The sequence below is a fragment of the Nasonia vitripennis genome, chromosome 1, assembly GCF_009193385.2.
Source record: "Nasonia vitripennis strain AsymCx chromosome 1, Nvit_psr_1.1, whole genome shotgun sequence".
NCBI classification, from domain to species: Eukaryota; Metazoa; Arthropoda; class Insecta; order Hymenoptera; family Pteromalidae; genus Nasonia; species Nasonia vitripennis.
The window spans coordinates 10,898,782-10,916,186 of record NC_045757.1 but is presented as its reverse complement, the minus strand read 5'-3'; the positions used below and the strand labels follow the sequence as shown (position 1 = coordinate 10,916,186).

Genomic DNA, 17,405 nt, shown 5'->3' with positions numbered 1-17,405 from the left:
CGCGCCGCAGTCGGCAGTAGCAGCGATGGATTTCGTTGTGGTTCTGTGTATATATGTATATAGCGTGTACGAGTTCTGTGCGCCCGCGTTGTTCGGGCTTGCAGGAATGGACTATATATAGGTATAAGTAAGTATACTATAGTATACTAGCCTATACTATACTATTCGCCTTGTTAAGTATCCGTCAGCGCCACGAAGTACGTGTAAAAGTAAACGGAGTGGTGAAGTTAGGAACCCTGAGTAGGGTGTAAGATACAGCAGCGCCATGAAGTCCGTGTAAAATTAAATAGTGTGGAGAAGTTAGGAACCCTCAGTAGGTTGTCGTTAACAAGGCGAATAGTATACACTGTGTTGCCGAAGGAGAGAGGGAGCGAGAAGGGAAGTGTTTTATCGCTATTCATGCCGGGGACTGGTGTAATGGTGTTAATACTGCTGTTTACATTATTCGCCTTCGTTGGGTTTAGGTTAGGTTCGTCGAGGATAGGATGTGGGATTTTGAATTCGGTCTATGTACATACATCTCGCGCAATATGTCAACGGTTTTATAGCGTAAGTTTACAACATAATTTTATATTACTTATGAGAATTGCGAGTCACGAAATTCACACAGTCCCGCTATAAAAGTCACGTTGATGTGAACAATTTTACCCTAATAATACGGACCATTTTAAGCTCAACTTTTTGACGTTGGGAATAAAGGTTGGAAAAACGTTGGGAAAACGTCCAAAAGTTCCACTTGAAACGTATTGTTGTGACCGAGCCTGAACGTTGCGCGATTCGAACACCAAGAATCGCGCATAGCGACCTTAGCAACGAGATCAACGACGTCGCGGATGTTATTGTTTATGTTTAGTCTGGTTCTGTCAGCTGTTGAGAACAGTTGTGTTTACGTTCGAATAAAGAGTCCGAGTTCAAGAGTGATTTTCTATAAATAACGTGTTGTTGTTTTTATTACCCGAACTCGTTCATAACATTTTGGGGGCTCGTCCGGGATATTAATGTTTTTGAGTGATTATTTTATGCATCTTCGATCTGGCAAGATGCTTCCAAGAACACCACACAAGCCGGACGCACCAGCACAATCCATTGATGATTCACGAGAAGAAGTGGATTTATTGAATCTTGAACAGACGAATCTGGAGGACACAAATGTTTTCGGACACACACAATCTTCACAAACCCCAATCCTCACACTGAAAAAAAACACAGTCATTTCTGCTGTAAAGTTCGATAGTTTTAACCGTTCTGCCACCGTAACTACTGTTCAGTAAGAACAACGGTGTGCCACTGGTAGTTTTGGCGAGTCGCGATTCGTAAAATTGGTCGCTTACGCGGGACACCAGCAAAAACGACCGAACTGATTCTTTAAAACTACTGAACTCTACGGTAATTTCTCAACGAAAAGATTTGGAAGTCCGTTTATCTCAACGTTCTGTGGAAGAAGTAAACCTTTCCGACGAGCTTCGACGACGGGATCAGGATTTTCTGTCCGAGAGACAGCTTCGCGTGGACTGTGAGGAGAAAATGAAGTGCCTGGTTGAAGACATCGAGAGACTGCGACGGTCAAACGAGGCATTACTCGCAGAACGGTCAGAGTGGACAAGGAGACAACAGAATCTCGAACGTCGATTAACTGAGCTAAGTCATTCAGATATTTCTAACACAAACATGAACACAAATTCTGCTATAGCGACTGGCACATCCGATAGGTTAAGGTCTAATAATGTACACCCACTGGACACTACACAATCAACACAAAGTATTAGTTTAGGTTATAATCTCAAACCGGATACTTATGATGGTACAACACTACTGCGTGAGTTTTTGAATCAATTTCAATTAATTGCTAGAGCAAATAGTTGGGATAGTGCTAGGATGATGGTTGCTTTAGCTGCTTATTTACGGGGAAAAGCTAAATATGCTCTTGATAGCTATAAAGATACTGATCCAATAGATTTTGATAAGTTAAATGCACATTTTGCACCAACGTATTATTTCCAATTTCAGAACAGGCGTCAACAACGGGGTGAAGATTTTCCAACATTAGCTGCTGATCTTATGAGATTAGCTGGTTTGATTTATCCTGATTGTCCTTTTAAAACTGAAGATAAAATTGCCTGTGCTCAATTTGTAATTGCTATTTTCGACAATTCAATTTGGAAAATTCTTCAATTAGAAAGAATTGATTCGCTTCAAATTGCTCTGGCAAGAGCTATGGAAGTTAAAGTTATCGAAGATCAGGACAAGCGACTTCAACATCTAGCTCAGAGAAATAATTATACCTCTTCATCATTTCCAAAGAGTATTAGTTCGTCATCTCAGCCGCCAGGGAGACAGAATTTTCAAGATTTTGTAAAAGGAATAGAGTCTTGGAATTGTGGTAAAAAAGGACATTTCAAGTCTAATTGTCCGACTTTGTCAACACATCAGGGAAACTAGGTTATGTTGAACTTTCTGGAGCAAGTTTAACTGAACTTGACAAGACTCCAACAAACTCCCACTCTTATCGGATTGATTGCCATGTTGGAAGAATTAATGGGAACTCTAATAAATTTTATTTTGATGGTTTAATTAATGACAAAGTTTGTATTTTTAAAGTAGATTCTGTTTCTGATGTGACTGTTATAAATCCAAAATTTGTTGAATCAAAAGATATGAGAATTCCTATTAATTTTACAACACTTAAGTATCCAACTGGAGAAAAGGTACCAGTTGAATTTTTGATTTCAGCGTCGTTAAAATTGGGTGATCACGTAGCTAATTTAGATGTTTTTGTCGGAAATATTATTGATAATTGTATACTTGGAAGTGATTTTCTTGATGCAACTGGTATTACAGATTTAATTACTAAAATTATTTTAAATACTTCAAGGCAGGCTCATTGCAAGAAATTTTTGACAAGAATCCAGAGAACTTGGATCAAGATCAACGTCGGGAGTTTGCGGATCATCTACACGAATTTGAAGAAATTTTTCAAGATGATGGCGTTACTGGAAAATGTAATTTGGTTGAACACAGAATTCAATTACTCCATAATCAACCAATTAAACAACCTATTCGAAGACCCCCTATTCATCAAATTAAGGAATTAGATGAATGTATTGCTGAGATGCATTCTCAAGGAGTCATTGAAGAATCAGATAGTTCGTATTGCTCACCTGTAGTTCCCAAGAAGAAGAAGGATGGAAAATTTCGTTTTTGTATTAACTTTCAAAAAATTAATGCAATTACGATTAAAGATTCGTACCCTTTACCAAGAGTTGATGATACTCTTGATAAACTTCTCAATTGGAAAAGGTTTATGGCAATTTAAGCTTATGCCATTCGGATTATGCAATGCACCGGCAACTTTTCAACGTTTGATGGAAAAGTTACTCAGAGATTATCTCTTAAAATTCTGTTTAGTTTATTTAGATGATGTCATGGTATTAGGAAAGTCATTTAATGAGATGATATCCAATTTGAAAAAGGTATTTGTTCGTTTTCAAGAAGAAGGTTTACGTCTATATAAGAAGAAATGTGTTTTCTTCAGCAGGCAAGTCGAATATTTAGGATACATTGTTTCTGAAAAAGGAAAATCAGCTGATCCAAAGAAAATTCAATCTGTTGTAAATTGGCCAATTCCTCATAACAAAAAGGCTGTGTTGAGTTTTGTGAATTTCTGTGGTTATTATAGGCGTCTCAGTAAAGCATTTGCTGATATAGCAAAACCTTTGTATAAATTAACTGAAAAATCGACTAAGTTCATATGTTCAGAAGATTGTCAAAAAGCCTTTTCAAAATTAAAAGAGGTTCTTACAAAACCTCCAATTTTGGCATTTCCTTCTCTTTCTTCTGAATTTATTTTAGATACTGATGCTTCTGATCATGGAATTGGGTCGGTTCTTTCTCAGAAGCGAGGCTTCTGAGGCCTGAGCCTTCTGAGGCAGATGGAAGGCTAAACCGGAGAGAAATTATTGCGTCACTCGACGTGAACTCCTCGCTATTATAGAATCGTTAAAACATTTTCATCATTACCTTATCGGTAAACCTTTCATCATTAGGACTGATCATTCCTCTTTGACTTGGTTATTATCGTTTAAAGAACTAGATGGACAATTAGCTCGTTGGTTAGGGAAATCGGATCAGTATGACTACAAAATTGTTCACAGGAATGGTAATTTACATGGAAATACTGATGGACTTTCAAGACGCCCTTGTGAAGATTTTTCATGTAAATATTGTTCCAGAGTAGAAGAAAAATTCAATGAAGAGACTATTTGCCGTATTATTTTTGAAGAAAATACATCGTAAGATTGGAAGAAGAGTCAAGCAGAAGATAAGTCTATTTCTTTTATTTGTCAAACGAAGGAATTACAGAAAAAAACCAGCATGGTAAGAAATTTCTTCGATGGATGGATTCACTAAAATCTATTGTTCACAATGGGATTCGTTAGTGTTGATTAATGGAATTTTGTATAGAGAATGGGTTTCAACAAATTTAGATCATAAAATTCGTCAATTGGTTGTTCATATAGATAAAATCAAAGATATTTTAGAAGAAGCACATGATTCACCATCTGGAGGACATTTCAGAGTAAACAAAACTTTAGATAAAATTAGAAAAAGCTTTTATTGGGCTACTTGCAAGAGAGACGTAGAAAATTGGTGTAAATCCTGTGAAGTTTGTATTGCAAAGAAAGGTCCTCCAGATAAAGGCCATGGTGAGATGAAGATTTACAATTCATGAGTTCCATTCGAAAGACTTCAAATGGATATTTTAGGTCCCTTTCCACTTTCTTCTTTAGGCAATAAATACCTCTTAGTTGTGACAGACTGTTTCTCAAAGTGGGTTGAAGCTTTTCCTCTCTCTAATATGAGAACAAACACCATTGCTGAGATTTTCGTTGATTAGATTGTATGTAGGTATGGGGTACCTTTAGAAGTAAATACTGATCAAGGAACAAATTTCGATTCGAAATTGATTAAAAATTTGTCTGAGTTGTTAGGAATTAAAAAGACAAGAACATCGCCATTACACCCACAATCAAACGTACAAATAGAAAGACAACACCAAACACTACTTCACTATCTCACAAAATACATACACGACAATCAGAAAGACTGGGATCGCTGGGTTTCACTATTTCTGTTAGCTTACAGGTCCTCCAAACATGTGACGACCGGAGCTACTCCAGCTGAGATGTACACCGGTTTTGATCTGAGGTTTCCTTTGGACTTAATTCGAGGGTGTCTACCACAGGAGGTCAAGATTAAAGGAGACGGAGACTACATACACAGGCTTCGGAGGAAACTCAGCGAGATCCATAAAATGGCACGAGACCGGATTAACTTACAATCAGAAAAGACGAAGTCTTGGTACGACAAACGAGCTCTCAACGTTGAATATTCCCAAGGACAAAAAGTTTGGTTCTTCAACCCTCGAAGAACTAAAGGAAAAGCACCAAAACTACAGTCGAATTGGGAAGGACCTTGGGAGGTTGTGAGAAAAATCAATGACGTCGTATATTGTATTCGTCGTTCACCAAGACATAAATCCAAGATAGTCAACATCAATCGTCTTGGGACTTACACTGAGAGAGATACCTATCTATGAAGACTGCTCTGCTCGCGGTTCTTTGGAGCTGTGGTTTTTTCCCGTGGGCATGAAGGTAAATACCGGAGCAGGGACTTGAGGTGAGGTTCCACGGCATGTCAAGCTTCCCCCCTCTTGTCTGAAGACCGATTTCGATCGACCCTATGATGAGAAAATAAGAAGGATGATTGAAGTAGATTGTTCAAGAGACGGGTCCGTCTTAGTCCTGTTAAGTGATGATTGGAATGACGTCTGTAAGCACCGCTCGGTAACTTGATGCCTAGGATGGGTCAAGGTAGAGGATGTTGATGTCAGTTCCTGTAAGTCATCATTGGATTGTAAGAGGATCAACCCGCTTGAAGGATGGATGGTTATGATTGTCGGGACGACAATCTGAAAAGAAGAGGGCAATGTTGTGACCGAGCCTGAACGTTGCGCGATTCGAACACCAAGTATCGCGCATAGCGACCTTAGTAACGAGATCAACGACGTCGCGGATGTTATTGTTTATGTTTAGTCTGGTTCTGTCAGCTGTTGAGAACAGTTGTGTTTACGTTCGAATAAAGAGTCCGAGTTCAAGAGTGATTTTCTATAAATAACGTGTTGTTATTTTTATTATCCGAACCCGATCATAACGGTATAAATCATAACGTAGCAATAAAATCGTCTCCAAAAGAGCATGCAACTGGAATGTACGTTGGACTAATAAAATATTCGACTATTCTGTTATGTAATAAACTAGTTATTTTTATTTGATACACATAACACCTGTCAATTTGATGAACAATTTGTAGTATATACCATCTTGTACATGACTGCGTTTCCGCGAGCTAACCAGTGCGTCTTCGAATATCATGATCTCTCTCTCTCTCTCTCTCTCTCTCTCTCTCTCTCTCTCTCTCTCTCTCTCTCTCTCTCTCTCTCTCTCCCCATCAATGTTCAAACCGACGAGAAGACAGTGATGTATGAAGCCGACGACTTGAGAATCTTAAAAATAATTTATCAATGTCATAACAAGTGAGCGATACAAATATTGTGAACATAAGGGAAAAAGTTAATGGAGAATCAAACGGTTACCGCCGCAAAGTTGATTAAATTCATAACGTACAGTCCACATCCCGACAGCTCACAGGGTCTCGAGCATCTCAACGACATGAATCTCAGTAGATTCTGACACTTTAGTGAACTCTTGTACCAATCGTTGAGATACCTAGAAAAACATCTCATTAGAAATGAAGAAACGAGAATATATCTTGATTTGATGAAAGTATGCACTAACGTGTCTTGAAAGATGTCACCACTGAAATCGATCAACTTTTGCCCTGGCCAGGTCAGATAGAATATGTGTACCAAAAGGCCGATGAAGACCAGAAAGTACCTCAGGCAGTCCAGGGGCCGCTCGAGTTTCATCACGATCTGCGCAAATATTTTCATACGAAGTAGAGCCGCTTCATACGCCATTTACTGCAACGAAATCATATACCCACTACCCACTATAACGGAGGTCGCCGTCAAAATACCTACGGTAACTCCCATTTCGAGCAAGAAGTACAACGAGTAAGACGTTTGAATAATCTGAGTGTATCTAGGAGAAAATAGCTTGACTAAACTTGATCGAATCAACTAAAGAGCAACGCAACACACAGCTTACTTCAAAATTTCCTTGTGCAGAAGAATCGCTCTGACGAGGGCAGCATAGGCGTAATCACCTCCGTACCTCTCGGCGTCGGCTCTCTCAACCATCCGCATTCCGCAGGACTTGTTGAAGTTTTTCAGTCGGTATCTGAAAACTCGCGCCTTTTCGTTAGATAAAGACTGTGTAATAGCTAATATATAGCTTGCGGTGTTGTTTTTAATCCTAATATTTTAAGGAATATGAAAAATTGTTTCTGGTACGTGCTTGCAAATCGAGAACAGTCCTAGGCAGTGCTCGACTATCGCCGCGTACATCGGGTCGGTTGAACACATTATGAAGACTGTCAAAGTACAGGCAATAGAATCGAACACGTAAATTTGAAAATAGTAGTCGTTCTCGTCGACGAGATAATCGCCGTTCAGTACGGATATTCGGGGCCTCGGGAGATCCAGAGGGATGGTCGCGTCCATGATGATGGGATACAGCGGTAGCATTACAAACAAAATCAGCGCCAAGACCATGTATACTGGAAAAATTTATACGAGACTACAATATACCAAGTTTTTCAAGGCGATCACGTAGTGAAAAATGAGATACATACTCAGAAAGGCAAGGGTGATCAGCCGACCCCTTTCCGAGTATTGCTTCATGATTTTCTTCTCTGCCTCGTCGGTGTAGGTCTCAAAGTTCTTTGCAGTGCTCTCGTACAAGATTTTCATCTGAAAATATGTGTTCCTCTTTGTTCGCCCATTCATTAAAATTTTTAATTCACGATTTGTACACCCGGAATTTGTAAGCTGATCATATTGAATCATTCTTTTGAATTACTTCATATAACTCACATAAGATCTAAGGACACCGGATGATTGTTTCAAATATAAAATGTCAAGTATAATGTTCATCGTAAAAATTGGCTCTAAAGTCAATACCCCTTAACAATCATTGCACAGTCACATGGATGAAGAGTGCTCCACACCTCGATCGACGCGCCACTCCGAACTACCAGACCGGAAGTGATTTTGGTCAAATTTGCTTGACAAAATACGGCATTATAATACAATTTAGATAAACCAAAAAATTTGGAAAAAAATGGTTTGATCCGTTGTTCACCTGGGGAAACTCTCTTTATAGTGTTTATCAATTTACAGGTTTGTTAAAAAATAGAAAGAAAATGAGACCTCAATTGTCGTCTGCTCGGCATAAAATCAGCTGTTTATGAGTTACTCCGAGAAAACGGTTTATTCCGAGTAATTATGTAAAAATTTATGCTAAAACGAAGTTTCCCCACGTGTAGCATGAAATAATAAATCGATAAAAACTCAATTCCAATTTGTATGATTATTCTAAAAACTACAATCTGTCAAGCAAAATCAAAAAGAATTTTTTCGGCTTTTAATTTTAGTATACGCTAGTAGGGCTCGCTTATTTTCACTCAGTGTTAGGGCACCTTTGGTGTTAGGGCACCCTTGTTCCATAGTTATCCGGCTCAATGTAACTTATTTTTCATTATTTTGCACATTTTGTCCGCAAAGCGCTGCACTCGATTCTGACTTCCGACATAATCGTGGAGCACTCTTAATAGAAAAGGATAATCAATTCATTATTATTATTATTTTTTTCTTCTACTCACAAACATTTTAATCTACTGAGTCAAACTCGATTGCTCACCTTATTTTCGGCAATGTGAGCAGTGAAGAGCTTAATGTAGATGCCAAACGTGTAGAGCAAAATAAAAATGTTCTCCATCGACTTGTCGATGTCCTTCCCCAAGTAAGTCCTCAGTCGTAGTAACTGTGCGCACAATTGCATCATCAGTAAGATCCCTCCTCAGAACTTGTATTCTCGAGAACAAACGAGGCAGTCTTACTTGTGGTATCAACATGCCGAACATCACCAGCAGCAGAACCCCACATATGGATAAGTTTTTCACTCGATTCTGGTACGGCCAAACTCCCAGCGCCATTTGAAAGCGCTTGTTGTGGATGAAGTACTTGCTATCGTAAATCTCCATTGGGGCAGAACTGCTTCGGAGGCGTCGATTCTTCTTTTGCGGCGAACGTATTTGTGGCCTGTACCGTAGCTGGCCGAGAGTTGTTATATATCCTATATGTATGATGCATAAGATGATTGCGCGGTAATTTTTACAAAGAGAGAAACGATTTGCTGTCGGCGCAAGTGCTGTGGAAATGATTTGCATGCATTAATGGAGCAGATGGCGCCGCGAGAGCTGCAGTTTTGGGTTTAGCCCATTCATTCATTCATTCAATGGCTAGTATATAGTACAGAGCTAAAGCTTATAGTGAGTGTGTATTTAATGATTTTCTGGGATGAGATTGTTAGGCTATATTTCTAATAATTCAAGAACTGATCTTATGACGCATTTCCTCGATCGAGTTTCCGAATGTGAATATTCAGTATGCTGCTGTGCAATTATTATGTTATAACAGAGTCTATGCTGATAGTGTATGTGTAATCCTTATATAGTCAACGGTTTGATCATCCTCTTGCAAGTATATCGATTCATCCAGTGATGAAGTTATACTTTTCATTCGCATTGTAATATCACTTGACAGCCAGGTATACAGTGATCGTATTTTGATTTGAAATACCTTTGCTTCTAATGATTATAATTAACTATCGATTCATCATAATCCGCAGTGAAAAATATAACGAAAGGATTTGCATTCAAAGTGCAGGATCATATGAGACCTGGAACGTCTCGCGTTCGAAGTTTCTTGCACGCAAGTTGAGATAGATACCTGTTAGCATTTATAAAAAAAATTGCTATCGATGCTAGTAACGACGGTACACTATATAAAAAAGCGAAAATAGAATATGCGTATAGAGCGGCGATTTTCGCGCTTGAATGCCGTAGTACGTATACATGCATATAATCTCATTCAATATTATGCCCGTGCTTAAATCTGCGTATATACCGAAGGAGTTAAAGGGAAACGATTGGCAGCTTTGATTAATTTTATATGACATATCGGTATTCAGTAGTGAATAATTAACTGCGTAAATATTCTACGAGACATCACAGCCTGCAGCTTTCTGGAAAACGTGCACAGATCGTAGAGTAATACGCGAGTTTTTGCAATAATAATGGTGTCGTTATCTTCGTATACAGCCCTTGGATGTGCGTACGCAATACTCGAATATATGTAGGTACCTAATATAATTTAACCCGCAATAGAGGATTCTATCCCTTCTGATGCTACACATAAATTTGGCGTAGTCCGCGGTAATAGAATGCTTTACATGGCTGCATGGGCATCAGAAAGAAAAACCAACTTCCCGGGTACAAGAGTTTACAAGCGGTGTATGGCTTGAAGTAAAACACAGATCGTCAAAAACTCGTATCTTTCGATGTGTAAAAGTTGTTTTTTTATTTCAAAGCGATTTCCATAGATTCTAAATGAAACAGACCAATACACGCTACTGCTAGATGTAATTGCATGTACAACAAAAAAGTTGAATGACTGCACTTGCATGCGGTAACCAGTGGATCGTATTCAACACTCTTACGGCATTTTAGAACGACGAGAAGACAGTGATGTATGACGCTGATGTTTTGAGAATCTTTAAAATAACATTTCAAGAGCGCAATGAGCGTTGGCTGAGATGAATGGCAAAGATGCACGAAGAAACGTTAAAATATTTATAATGATTACCGTCGCAAAGTTGATAAAGTTCATCACGTAGAGTCCGCCTCCGGACAACTCGCATGGCTTCAGGCATCTCAACGACATGAATTTCAGTAGCTTTTGACATCTCAATGAACTTTCGTACCAATCGTTGAGGTATCTAGAAGAAGCTCCTGTATTATTATATGAATATAGGGAGAGAGTTGCGGCATTCCATCGTTTGGACGTACGTGTCTTGAAAAATATCACCGCTGAAGTTGATCAGTTTTTGCCCGGGCCAGGTGAGAAAGAATATGTGCAACAGCCCACCGATCAGCACAAGGGACCACCTAACGAGTTCCAAGGGCTGGCTCAGCTTCATCACGATCTGCGTGGAAAGGGTTGCCATGCCAAGTATACGTCATGTCTACGTTATTTTGTATAATATGCCTCGAAAGGCCACGTGTACCCACTATGACAGAATTGCACACGACGACGCCCATGGTGACCCCCATCTCCAGCAAAAAGTACAGCGAATACGACGCCTGCATGATCTCGGTGTATCTGAAAACCGCATCAATGTAATCGCTCGTTCAGCAATCGCATGAATGCAGCTTACTTAAAAATATCCTTGTGCAGCTGAACCACCTTAACGAGCGCGGCGTACGCGTACTCATCCCCACAGGTCTCAGAGTAGTAGTAGGTCTTTTCGATCGCCTTCGTCCCATTCGGCTTGTTAAAGTTCTTTAGTCGCAACCTGCAAATATTACACGTTAATGTTACGCAACATCGTGCAACCAAATGAAAAAACACAAACACTTTCCACGCATACTTGCAAATGGAAAACAGTCCCAAGCAGTGCTCGACGATCGCCGCGTACATGGGGTCGGTCGCGCACATGATAGCGACGGTCACGATAGCAGCCATACTGTCGAAGGCGTAGATATAGAAGTAGTAGTCGTATTCGTCGACGAGATAATCCCCGTTCAAAATAAACATTCGGTAGCGCGGATGGTCCAGAGGCTTGGCCGCGTCCATGATGATGGGACACATCGGCAGCATCACGTACACCGTCACCGCCGGAAGCATGTATACTGGAGCAAGTCAACGTCCTTTATCGTTGCACACGCGTAGACGCACACGAGTGTCCGTAAGGCAAAAAGGGACTTACCGATAAAGGCAAGCGTGAGAAGCCTGCCCCTCTCGGAGTACTCGTACAGAATCCTTCTCTCCGCCTCGCCGGTGTAGATTTGAAAGTTCTTCGCTGTGCTCTCGTAGAGGACTTTCAGCTGCGGAAGTGTGCTTTTAAAATTTCAAGAAACGAAGAAACTCGAGATACCGCGGCGTCCACTCACCCTATTCTCCGCATAAACAGCCGTGAAGAGCTTGATGTAGATCCCGAAGATGTAGAACAGGATGAAAATGTTCTCCATCATCTTGTCCGAATCCTTGCCCGCGTACTTCTTCAGCCGTACTATCTGCGCATACACATAAGCAGGCCGCGTATTAGCAGTGCGTTGTTTGAAAATATGATATCCTTGTGCGCGAGCTTGAACTCGGTCTTACTTGGGGCAGGAGCATACCCAGCATCAGGAGTAAGAGCAGTCCGCAAACGACGATGTTCTTCGCGCGGCTCTGGTACGGCCAGACTCCGAGAGCCTTTTGGAAACGCTTGTTGTGGATGAAGTATCTGCTGTCGTAGATCTCCATGACGCGGCGCGAACTTACCTCCGCGCCAGACAGCATTTCGAGCTTATGCGGCCCGCATGCGAAATGCATAAGATAATTGCGAGGCGGTTCTTCAAAGTGCGTGATATGAAACAGCGGACGGGAGCGTCAGCGAAATTATTTGCATGCGTTATGGCGAAACAACTCGCGCTATTATATACGGTTCGAACTAAGCTGTTAGGTGCTCCTTTATTTTGTTTCCAATGTTATTGGTAGTAATAGAGGTTCGGCTGACGTGTCAGCCCAAAGCTACGATTGTTAACGCGAGACAAGAATTACTTGGAATGCTCTGTTTCGTGAAGGTAAATTTAAAAAAAAATACAATTACTAGCTTGATTCATAGCATTTGCGCTCTAATCGTTTTAACGAAGTCTAACGAAGTGTTCTCGACATTACCTGCCTAGTATTAGACTATAATCTAGCGTATTTCAAAGAAAGCGTAATAATAGTCCGCAATGAAAAGAACTTCGAATAGAGGCGCGATTTTCGCGTTTGAATATAATATTAAGTGCGTTACGGCGGTAATCCGAGCAAATTACATCCGCGTTTCGCATTATAATATACACTGTATGCGCGTTGTAGAAAAATACTCGCAGATCGATTCTTATAAGTCTGCATACGTGAGTGACTTCGATATGCATTGTACGAGAAATGATAGATAATGGTTAACCTGAGGCATCATTGCAAGGATTTTCACAAAGGGAATAATAAACGATGCGAAATATTCTTTTACATGCTATGTTATTTTTCTATACCTCTCGCTTCTAAATCATTTCCGAGACATACTACACACGTATATTGTTAAGTACCATCGTTAGCTTTACTTCTCGCGTGCAACGACTCTGAAGTTACGTATCGGATGATTCAGCTCGTATTGAAACGTAAAAAGCTTGCAAATTGCTTCGCTATAAGAAAATATGGGCATGATGTAGGCGTGGAAGAGAAGAGAATCAGGAAGGAACGCGTGGATGATTATTATGACATATAGACGTAGCGCGAAAGGGTGAGCAAAATTGTTTCGCTTTCCTGAAAGAATAGGCCGTAATACTATGTTCCGGCAATAACGTGAAGGTGGTAAGAAAAAAGGGGAGTGCTGGCAAGCGCGCTTCTCGCAAGAAGGCGTTTAACAAGAGCGCAGAGCAAGATTCTCTCCGACTTTCGATGCGTAAAACGAAATTAAATATTGATAAGCCTGGTTTAACGCTGTACAACGTCATTTTAAATCAGTTACGGATCGTCAGTAGAGCCAAGTGGATGCGCTGTATTCGCGAGAGCCCGACTACATTATAGCTCAAATGTTCTTTGTTGTACAACAATTTTGTATTTCAATGCGACAAGTCGCCGAGGTACAACCAGAGATTCAGTAATGAAGTTGTCAAAAATCATGTGGAATCAGCTTAGAACGACGAGAAGACCGTGATGTACGAAGCCGACGTTTTGAGAATCTTCAACATAACATACGAGAAAACGTGACGATTAGTACATTACTCATGGACGCAAGTGAACGAAAAGATTGAAAGATGATTACCCTCGCAAAGTTGACGAAGTTCATCACGTACAGTCCGCCGCCGGACAACTGGCAGGGTTTGGAGCAATTCAACGACATGAATCTCAAGAGCCGCTGACACCTCAGTGAACTCTCGTACCAATCATTGTGATATCTGAAGAAAACGCACAACATACAGGTCTCATTACGAATGACAATTATACGATGATGCGAACGCACGTGTCTTGAAAGATGTCACCGCTGACGTTTATCAACTTCTGACCCGGCCAGCTCAGAAAGAATATGTGCAGCAACAATCCAATTAAGACCAAAAAATATCTGATGCAATCCAGTGGCCGATACAGTTTCATTACGATCTACGCAAAAGTTCGTTCCGAGCAAAATATGGCACTACCTCGTCAGCTCATCTACCACGAGGAAAAATTATATACCTACTATGATGGAAGTCGAAGTTAGAAGACCCATAGTGGCTCCCATTTCCAGCAAAAAGTACAACGAGTACGACGTCTGTATTATTTTAGTGTACCTGAAAATGTCGTTACAACAACCTCATTACCGTTTGACAAAACTTCACTGCTTTTTGCTTTAGCACGAATATATAACTAACGAATTCAGTTTACTTGAGAATATTCTTGTGCAATTGAATCGCCTCGACGAGTGCAGTGTACGCGTACTCGTCCACCTGGCTTTCAGCATTCGCTTTTTCGATTATCTCGGTCCTGCGTGGCTTGTTGAAGTTGTTCAGCCGATACCTGCAATTTTATCAATAACACAATAGAGTATGCGATTGTAATTCTTTCCGGCACATGGTCTTTTATATGATATACTTGCAAATGCAGAACAGTCCCAAGCAGTGCTCAACGATCGCGGCGTACATGGGATCGGTCGAGCATAGAATGAAGACAGTCAGAGCAGCGGATGTGCTCTCGAACACATAGATCTGAAAATAGTACTCATCCCTATCGACGAGGTAATCTCCGTTCAGTATAAACATCCGAGCTCGAGGATGATCCAGTGGGACAATCACGTCCGTCATGATGGGATACATGGGTAGCAAGATGAACACTATCAATGCGGTCATCATGTACACTGAAAAAAAAATCAATAGGGTTTGTGTGTTCGTGAAGTTCCGCGAATTTCGTGAAATAAGGGACGCACTTATGAAAACAAGCGTGATAAGTCGACCCCTTTCGGAGTTCTCGTGTAGAATCTTCTTCTCCATCTTGTCGGTGTAAATCTGGAAATTCCTCGCAGTGCTCTCGTACAATATCTTCAGCTGTAAACTTGCAATCGTACTCTTTACTTTTCAATTTGCTCGGCAATCCATGTACCTATACCGAACATTTACCCTATCCTCGGCATAGACGGCCGTAAAAAGCTTGACGTAGATTGCGAAAATGTAGAAAAGACCAAAAACGTTCTCCATGCTCTTGTCCTTGTCTTTTCCTATGTACATCTTCAGACGTATTATCTGCAGCCAGAATAACACAGTCATGATTCTCGTGTGCAGCCAACAGATTTTTTTGAAAGCAAACTCACGATCTTACTTGTGGGACCACCAGAGCGATCATGACCAACAGCAAGAAGCCGCATATGATAGCATTTTTCACGCGGCTTTGATACGGCCAGACACCCAGCGCCGTTTGGAAGCGTTTGTTATAAACAAAGTACCTACTGTCGTAAATCTCCATTGTGCAAAACTGCTTCGCAAGATACAATTCTTCTTTTGCGGATTGCGTATGTGTGCCCTTCGCCATCCTAACTGTCGTACATAAAATAATTGCGCGGAAATTACTTGAAGATGATAATGGTGATAGTGAATTATTGAGCATAAGCTGATTTATTCACATACTTTAAAAGAGGGGATTGAAGAGCAAGAAGTTTTGAAGTTAGTTCCGTTGTTCTTCTGTTCTCATTTTATACTCGCGTAAAAATGGGTGTAAATAAATACGATTGCGGTGACAGTTTTGCCTTATCGGATCCTAAAGTTTTTTGTGAATTTTAAAAGCGATAAACGCCAAAAAGTCAAGACCAAATTTTGTCAGTTAAACGGCATTATTTTATAAAAATTTTAAAGTTAAAAATTACTTATGTTCAAGGGAAATTAATGATCTTAAACTCAGCATTGGGGTATGAATTTTTTATTCTAGACTAGAAAGAGTTGATAGAAAATAATATTGATCAGCTTATTTGATGTTATGCTAAATTACGACGTAGAATCAAGGCTTTTTCGCAGTACGCAAATGAAATGATACATTTTTATTATTGATCTCTCAAAATCGTGAATTATTAATTTTTTAGGATTGGCGAACTTCTACATGGCTACAAGATAAGCTTTTTAAGTATGCTCTGAACAAGGCTTGGTTACTACTGCTTCGAAGTTTAAATAACTACGTACCAGACCTCTTGTTTATTGCTCATGAATTGCAGACAATCCCTGTTTTCAATATTTTTATATCCGGCTGATTGTATTACTACAGGTATGGAAATGAATTATATGTATTGAAGCAAGATGTAAGGAACGATGGTAGTCTACACGCAGGTATAGGTGTTTCTTTTTTTGTTAATTTCAATCTTAACCATGTAATACTTATACCCTGAAATACGGCTATAGACTTGACACGAACGATCTGAATCTTAACATGTTATTGATCTCTTAAGATTCGAGACTTTTCAGAAAACTTGCTAGTAAGCAGTAAACTTGGTTAGACAATGAAAATCAGTTAGTATAGGTATTCCTAAAGCGTTTGATGCGATATTGCGATCAAAATTATTATCATAGGCTATATCAGAATTATTTGTTTGGCAGGTCAGCTTGCAATACTGTGGATGAAGGACTTATAAATCATTAATCAAATGATGCAAGCCGCGCGTACGATGTATTGTATGGACTATGATAATTATCGACAAATAATATTGCGCGTTTGATACAAACCTGCAAACATATACTGAAACAAGAGATAATCGGCATGACTTTGCACCTCAATACTAGTAAAATTAAAGCTATTACTTTTGAGTCTGCAGGCTACAATGAAAATATCAAACGTTGGACTGATCGTGGATTCTATTTTGATTAATGTGGAAACCGCAGCTAGATAAAGATATGCGATCGAATTATTCAGATCCTGTACCACTGAAGTGTTACCGCTTTTGCTATCTCTCATTGAGATCAATGCTCTGTAAGGCACTTTGGCGTATTAGGGGAATTCAACATTCCGCTACAGATGATACAGATTCCGATACAGAATTCATATGCCACAAAGAAAAAAATCAGTGCACAATCTTACGTCAGGTGAATTGAGGAATACCTTATTAGTCTCAAAAATATGGATA

The 17,405-nt window shown here is 39.9% G+C and overlaps 3 protein-coding genes across 3 annotated transcripts; all 3 read right to left on the bottom strand.

The window, feature by feature from the left end:
- Positions 1-6,514: 6,514 nt before the first annotated feature.
- Or134 (odorant receptor 134) lies at positions 6,515-9,222 on the bottom strand. Its single transcript, NM_001190767.1, has 9 exons — positions 9,079-9,222; positions 8,880-9,002; positions 7,813-7,930; positions 7,476-7,737; positions 7,227-7,358; positions 7,070-7,160; positions 6,855-6,991; positions 6,653-6,785; positions 6,515-6,562 (listed from the first exon to the last, which is right to left on the bottom strand). Exons 1-9 carry the CDS (start codon positions 9,220-9,222, stop codon positions 6,515-6,517), a joined length of 1,188 nt encoding a protein of 395 aa, NP_001177696.1.
- Positions 9,223-10,745: 1,523 nt separating this feature from the next.
- Or133 (odorant receptor 133) lies at positions 10,746-12,547 on the bottom strand. Its single transcript, NM_001190610.1, has 9 exons — positions 12,404-12,547; positions 12,193-12,315; positions 12,009-12,126; positions 11,670-11,931; positions 11,457-11,594; positions 11,311-11,401; positions 11,089-11,225; positions 10,886-11,018; positions 10,746-10,793 (listed from the first exon to the last, which is right to left on the bottom strand). The coding sequence occupies exons 1-9, from the start codon at positions 12,545-12,547 to the stop codon at positions 10,746-10,748; spliced, it is 1,194 nt and encodes a 397-aa protein (NP_001177539.1).
- A 1,415-nt stretch (positions 12,548-13,962) lies between these two features.
- On the bottom strand, positions 13,963-15,763 carry Or132 (odorant receptor 132). The gene is made up of 9 exons (NM_001190609.1): positions 15,620-15,763; positions 15,421-15,543; positions 15,231-15,348; positions 14,900-15,161; positions 14,693-14,824; positions 14,508-14,598; positions 14,292-14,428; positions 14,094-14,226; positions 13,963-14,010 (listed from the first exon to the last, which is right to left on the bottom strand). The coding sequence occupies exons 1-9, from the start codon at positions 15,761-15,763 to the stop codon at positions 13,963-13,965; spliced, it is 1,188 nt and encodes a 395-aa protein (NP_001177538.1).
- Positions 15,764-17,405: the final 1,642 nt, after the last annotated feature.